At 45.9% G+C, this 7463-nt stretch overlaps 2 protein-coding genes across 2 annotated transcripts; both read right to left on the bottom strand.

Moving 5' to 3' along the window:
* Nucleotides 1-1464: 1464 nt before the first annotated feature.
* On the bottom strand, nt 1465-2559 carry LOC141632576 (uncharacterized). Its single transcript, XM_074445116.1, has 2 exons — nt 1933-2559; nt 1465-1842 (listed from the first exon to the last, which is right to left on the bottom strand). Exons 1-2 carry the CDS (start codon nt 2557-2559, stop codon nt 1465-1467), a joined length of 1005 nt encoding a protein of 334 aa, XP_074301217.1.
* A 1897-nt stretch (nt 2560-4456) lies between these two features.
* Nucleotides 4457-5482, bottom strand: LOC141632575 (uncharacterized). Its single transcript, XM_074445115.1, has 2 exons — nt 5292-5482; nt 4457-5144 (listed from the first exon to the last, which is right to left on the bottom strand). The coding sequence occupies exons 1-2, from the start codon at nt 5480-5482 to the stop codon at nt 4457-4459; spliced, it is 879 nt and encodes a 292-aa protein (XP_074301216.1).
* Between the last annotated feature and the right edge of the window lie 1981 nt (nt 5483-7463).

The following is a 7463-nucleotide window of genomic DNA, read 5'->3' as shown; positions in this document are numbered from 1 at the left end:
AGTGCTGGGACTGAACAACCAGCTGTTGCGTCAGTCGAGGAGGTCGGGGAAGAATCCCTCGTCACCCAAGGAGGGAAAGGTCCATCTGGAGGAGAGGCTACTGTGGAGCCCAACATCCCTGTAGATGTTCGCCGATGCCTTGATTCTCACTTTTGCCGCCTAGTTTAGGCATTTATATATTAATTATTTATCTTGATGTTTTGTTGGGCACCCTGTGTGGTGGCCCATTGTAATCCAACTCTTTGGTGCCTGGTAGTTTTGGGCACCTTTTGGTACTTTGGTTTTTGCCTCGTAGGAGGGGCAAAAATACTTTGCTTTTCAAGTTCCCCCTGCTGATGGGTGTTTATGAATTTTCATTTTGTTCCTTCTGTTGTTTTGCTAGCAATTCTTTTGTTCTTTCTGTTTGTGTGCTGGCTTCATACTTGTTGAGGTGTCTATGGTGGTTCAGGGAGCTTTTTGTCCATCAGGATGCCCGAATCCCTCTGTTTCGACCACACGCACATTGGGTTTTTCCTGCAGGAGGAATAATTTGCTAGTTCCTGTTCAACAGTTAGCCTACTAGGACATTGCCTTAATATTCAACTTACCATATCCACATTCAATCCAAAAACAATGATAAACCTAAAAATGAAAGTAATTTCATAAATCCAAAATAGTTTAGGGAGCACAAAGTGTGTTCCTCCAGAGTTTTACAACAACTTAAAAAAAATAGAGTTTTATTTTGGCCGTTTGAAATACTAAGTACGCTGCTTCCACATTTTGCTCCTTGTGACACCTGTGAAGTTGACACCACGGGAAAATAAGAAAAAGGGTTTTGACTCAAAGGATTTGGAAGATACGTTGTAAGTTGGCATTTCCTTAGTAGTACCTGCTGAATTCAGGAGACTTAGCACATGCGTACTGAACGAAAGACCTTGCGTGGTGACTTAGTTGTTCCTGCTGTCAAAAGAGATATTACTATTAGACCAATGCAGGTGGTACAGTCAGGTGGTACAAAACAAAATGATTAGTTCTTTGCGTATGTACCTTATGAGAGAGTGAGCCGTGGCTCCAACAAGTGGGTTCGGGGTTCGTTCCCCTTTAAGCGATAACTGCTTAATCAAAGACACTTTTAGCTAGTTAGTTCATGTTCTAAGGTTTCTGGAGTACTGAATGCGAGTATTCAAGGGTCCTGTGATGTACCTGTTGGAGGTGGAACTTCTGGGTCCTGCACCTGGAACCTCAGACATAATACTTTTTAAGGTGAATGATGTTCCAGGATCTAGGGACAGCTTCCACATCCATAGTCTTCAACTTGTATGCCCCATTACCCACGATGCCTTCTATGCAGTAGGGTCCTTCCCAGTTATAGGCGAATTTGCCTGCACTCTGATTCTTGGTGTTTGGGAATACTATCCTGAGTACCAAGTCCCCTACCTGCAGTGTTCTCAGCCTTACGTTTTTGTTGTAACTCCTGGCTGATGTCTACTTGTAGGCTGCCATCCTGATTTGGGCGCTGGTCCTTGGCTCATCAATAGTATCTAGGCTGCTGGTCATTTCTACCTGGTTCCTCTCTTTGGTGGCACTGGCATATCGATGTGTCGATACTTTCACCTCAGAGGGAATAACTGCCTTGGCCCCATATACCAGACTGAATGGTGTTTGACACATTACTACATCTGCCTCCTGTATGCTTAAGCACCTCAGATATGGTCCTGCCAAGGACTTCATAAATAGGATACCATCAATGAGTACGAATCTGGAGGATTTGATTTTGAAGCTCCTGGCGTCTTTCTGGTCAGGTGGTAATACTTCATCACGTAGCCAACTAATGTAAGGCTTACGCCAATCATCAATCTCTTCCTGTGGTGTGACAGTACACAATATCCCTGCTTCGTATGTCCACTGGGTGGTTGCAGCCTTACTGGCATTCTACTATTCATTCTGATATACGACAGGTTTCATGACATGTATGAATGGTATAGTACCCACTGCCCTTGGAGTGAAGGCTACTCCGAGGGTGGCAAGAGCATCTGCTTCAACATTCTGATCCCTTGGTATCTGCTGGATGTGAAAGGAGGCAAAGCGGAGTTTGAGCTCCTTCGCCACTTCCAGGTAGGCTATCATTTTAGGATCCCTGGCCGTGTATACGTTATTCACATGGTTTACGATCAGTTGGGAGTCACTATACACCTCGATGCGGCTGACTTGCAATTCTAAGGCTAATTGGAGTCCTAAGATTATGGCCTCGTATTCAGCCTCATTATTCGTTGCTTTGAACTCACACCATACTGCCTGTATTATCTGTTCCCCCTGAGGTAATTTCAGGACCAGCCCTACCCCTGCTCCCTTTGTATTGGATCCCCCATCAACATGTAACTCCCATACTTGCTCCCCTTTAGCCTCACTTAGGGTCAAGATTTTACTGTCGGCTTGTTCTTGAAGGGTGGGACTAAAGTCTGACATAAAGTCAGCTAGGGCTTGGGACTTTATGGCTGTACGGGGTTCAAATTTCCGGTCGTACCCGCCCAGGTGGACAGTCCACTTAACCATTCTCCCTGACAGTTCGGGTTTCTTCATTATGGTTCTCAGGAGGTAGTTGGTCACGACTGAAATTGTATGCGACTCAAAATAGGGACGCAATTTGTACGAAGCAGTAACAAGTGCTAAAACGAGTTTTTCTAGAGATATGTACCTGGTCTCTGCAGGTAACAGAGACTTGCTTGTGAAGTATACTGGTTTCTGCATACCTCATGCTCTCGTACCAGTACAGCTCTTACAACTGCCTCTGTCACTGATAGATACAAGTACATCGGTTCTCCCTGTTCTGGCTTGGAGAGAAGAGGAGGGGTGCGTAGGTACTGCTTGAGCTCCCCAAACACCTTTTCATGCTTCTGCGTCCACTCAAAATTCCGACTCTTCCTCAGGATGTCATAGAACAATCGACACCTGTCTGAGGACCTTGATATGAACCGGTTTAGGGCTGCTACTCGACTTGTGAGCCTTTATACGTCCTTTGGCTTCTGAGGAGATTCTAACTGAAATACTGCTTTGATTTGCTCCGTGCTGGCCTCGATCCCTCTTGCGTCACCAAGTACCCCAGGAATTTCCCAGAGGAGACTCAAAAAGTGCATTTCAGGGGGTTCAGCTTCAGATGGTATTTTCTGAGGATAGAGAAGGTATTCTCCATATGGGACATATGTTGTTTCGCCTTCTCGGACTTGACTACCATATCTTCAATGTAGACTTCTATTGTTCTCCCTATCTCCTCCTTAAACATTCTATTCACCAGGCACTGATAGGTGGAACCAGCATTCTTGAGGCCAAAGGGCATCACATTGTAGCAGTACAAGCCTCTGTCAGATCTGAAGGCTGTTTTTTCCTAATCCTTAGGGTCCATTTTTATCTGGTTGTACCCACTCCATGCGTCAGGGAAGGTAAGTAGCTCATACCCTGCTGTAGCGTCTACTATGGATTCAATGTGCGGTAGGGGGAACGGGTCTTTTGGACAAGCTTTGTTAAGATCTCTGAAATCAACACATACTCTCCACTTGTTGTTATTCTTGGGTACAACTACAACATTCGAAAGCCATTCCGGGTAGTTAACTTCCCTGATCTTACCTACTGCCAGGAGGTTGTCTACCTCCTGGTTTATCACCTCGCTCCTTTCAGGAGCGAATTTTCGCCTTTTCTGCTAAACTGGAAGAAAGTTGGGGTCTACAATTAACCGGTGTGTAATTACACTTGGATGTATGCCAATCATGTCGCTATGGGACCAGGCATAACAATCCATGTTAGTACGTAGAAATTCAATTATCTGCTCACGGATGTTACCTGCACAATCAGATCCCACCAGCACTGTTCTTGCTGGAAACTATGGGTCCAGGACTACTTCATCGAGTTTCTCCTGGGGAGGTGCGATATACTCCCTCTAGACGCACAGTTTCTATAATTGCTATGCAGGACCAGCTGCAGTGGGTTTCAGAGCGTTCTTGTAGCAATCCCGAGCGTCATTTTGATCTCCCCGTATCTCTTGTACCCCCCAGGGTATAGGGAACTTTAGGCTCTGATGGTACGTTGATGGTACTGCTTTCATTTCATGGATCCAAGGCCTGCCAAGTATCACGTTGTAAGTTGACGGACCATCAATGACCTAGTACCGTACCTGTTTGTTCATACCCCCTGCAAAGGTAGGTATCACTATTTCTCCAATGGATTGTTTAGTTTCTCCACTAAAGCCTACCAAGGGTACTGCCTTCTGTACCAGGTCTTTCTCGCTGAACCCCATGTTATTCAAGGTTTCCAGCATTATCAGATTCATAGAGCTTCCTGTATCTACCAATATCTTTTTAACAAGGCAATTTCTATAGAAAGGGTAATGATCAAGGCGTCATGGTGGTGTTCTGCCTTATCAGGTACGTCTGCTCATCGAACGAGATTTCTGGTAGATGCTGTCTGCTGACCCTGAGGGAGAACTCTAGTTTATCTCCTTTAGTCGCGGTTGCATGGCGCTTTGCTGCTGAATAAGTGAGACCATATATCTCCGACCCCCTGTGATGACGATCACGACTTTTGAGTAAGGTAGAGGTGGGGATGGTTGGGCCTGGTCAGCAGTATTGAGCTCTCCAGATTTCACCCCCTTGGGGAGCAGGTGATTCAAGCATCCAGCACTGTAGAGGTGCTTTACTTCCTTTCGTAGTACTACACAATCTTCTGTATTGTAGCTAATATTGTTGTGGTATTCACACCTCTTGCTGGCATCTCTTCTATCCTTCTCCCTGGGAGTAGGCTTCTTGGGCCACCTGGCCCTCTGCCCTAGTTCCCTGATTGCCTTTAATACCCCAGTAAGTCCAGTGGTGAACCCATACTCGCTAAGCTTAGGTGGAGCCTCCGTGCTCTCTGTTTCTCCTGAGACTTTGTTCACTGTGTTCTTGCTGTAGGGTTTGGTTCTTTCATTCTTCTTTTCTGTTGTGATTTTTCTGCTGGACGACTCTGTTCCATAGAGGTCCCTTCTATCCTCATCCTCCTCTAGGCGATAAGTAGCCTCTGTCATTTGCTTAACTTCCTCAAAGGTGGCACATGGATGCTTGGTGAGATCATTGTAAAAATTAGAGTCGCGATGCAGTCCCCTTCTGAAGGTGTTGACTGTTGTTGTAGGGTCGCACCTAGGGATAGATATTTTTTCCACATTGAATATGGGGAGATAATCCTCGGTGGACTCCTTGAACCTCTAGACGATCCGGTATATATCACTGGATAATTTTTCTGGCTTGCGACTGCTTGCGAACTGCTGATTGAAAACGTTCACTAACCCCGCGAAGCTGGAAATAGAGTTGTTGAGAAGGTTAACGAACCACTGGAGTGCGGCTCCTGACAAGGTGGAACCGAATCCTTTGCACATACATGCCTCCTTTTCAGGCCATGTTGCTACAACCACCATCATTTTATGCTTGTACTGGATGATGTGCTCCAGCGGATCCTCTGTTCCATCATACAACGTCATCGTTGGTGTGGTGAACCCCTTTGGCATGCTGACAAGGGCAATGCTATCCACAAAGGGGCAATCCGCATAACACTCCGGGGTTGCTCGGGTGGCGTGGTTACCCCTTGTGGCAGCATATCCATATAGAGCCTGGTTACTAGATTTTGCGGCAGTAGCCTCCCTGAGTACTCCCTGGCATTCCCCTGGCCGAGTGTTGAACTTGCCATCTGCTGGATCGTTCCCAGGGGTGACACTTCATCTATCTTCTCCTGCAAGGACTGGTTGTCCCTTTGTAGCCCTATCACAGCCTGCTGCAAGGATGTCATCCCTTGGAGCAACTGATGTACCGGATCCGGTTGTGATGCTCCCGGAAGACGGGCTCCTGTCAGGTGTCATGGTGATCCTGGGCGCTGCGGACTCCCATCCCTATTAGGCTTTGGAACAGGATTGATAACTAGTGATTTGCCAGCCTTCCCTGCTTCCAGATCTGTGATTTTGGGGGAGTAAGGAGGCTTTGCTGATACTTGGGGCTGAGCCTGGCCTGCAGTCACTCTGGTGGCAGGGACCGCCGTTGTTGGAACAGCGGAGGTTGCTGACGTCGCCCCTATTACGGAGTTTGCACTGATGTACTCATCGGATAAGATACGTTCTGATTGGATCCTGACATGATCAACTATAGAGATGTTAGGATATTTTGAGAAGAGGTATTTTAACCAAGATTTAACCACAATGGCCCACGGTGGGCGCCAAACTGTTTTGGTCAGATTTTACCGACTAGAGATTTGTGAGTCAATGCGGCTATTCCAATTAAAATGACACAAGCAAAATGGTGACCCGGAAAACCCAAAATGTGGGATAAACCGCGGGGGAAACGGTATCCCACCAATGATCCACTAGTAGTAATAGTATTCGAGGGTAAACCTAGCTGGAACGATCAGGAGGTCCAGCAGTAATTTCCAAATGACTAAGTACAAATGATATGAACGATGTATAAATTTCTAAGTGTGTTAATGATATTATTTGTTGCAGGTGGTGAATGATATTTCTTTGAGTGGAGTCAATGATGAATGCCCTTGAATCTGATGTTCGTTGCTCTTTTATAGCCCTCCTTTGAATTGTCGCACATGCTCCCTACATATGCTCAACCATACGCTCCACTTCCTATGAAATAGGAAGTGGTTGCTGACTTTGTCAAAGCTTTTGCTGATCACCGCAATGTTCATGGTGACCATTTCAACGTTTCTGCTGGATGTTTGTTATTTAATTCAAACGTGGCCTTTGTATCACTTGAATGTCCAGGTTCATCCCCCCTTGTTCTTTGTTGCGTCTAGCAGCCTGCTTCCTTGTTATTGATCCGTGTGCCTTTAGTTTATCCAATTGCGAGTTGCCACGTCATGATAAGAATGAGAGGGTATTTTTACCCATACAGACTCCAATTAGCCTTAGAATTGCAAATCAGCCGCATCGAGGTGTATAGTGACTCCAAACTGATCGTAAACCATGTGAATAACGTATACACGGCCATGGATCCTAAAATGATAGCCTACCTGGAAGTGGCAAAGGAGCTCAAACTCCGCTTTGCCTCCTTCCATATCCAGTAGATACCAAGGGATCATAATGTTGAAGCGGATGCTCTCGCCACCCTGGGAGCAGCCTTCACTCCAGAGGCAGTGGGTACTATACTATTCATACATGTCATGAAACCTGCCATATGTCAGAATGAACAGCAAAATGCCAGTAAGGCTACAACCACGTAGTGGACATACGAAGCATGGATACTATGTACTGCCACACCTCAGGAAGAGATTGATGATTGGCGCAAGCCTTACATTAGTTGGCTACGTGATGAGGTATTACCACCTGACCAGAAAGACATTAGGAGCTTCAAAATGAAATCCTCTAGATCCGTACTCATTATTGGTATCCTATTTAGAAAGTCCTTGGCAGGACCCTATCTGAGGTGCTTAAGAATACAGGAGGCAGAAGCAGTAATGTGTGATAT

This window comes from Silene latifolia, chromosome Y, assembly GCF_048544455.1.
Source record: "Silene latifolia isolate original U9 population chromosome Y, ASM4854445v1, whole genome shotgun sequence".
NCBI classification, from domain to species: Eukaryota; Viridiplantae; Streptophyta; class Magnoliopsida; order Caryophyllales; family Caryophyllaceae; genus Silene; species Silene latifolia.
This window is presented reverse-complemented; position numbering and strand designations above follow the sequence as displayed.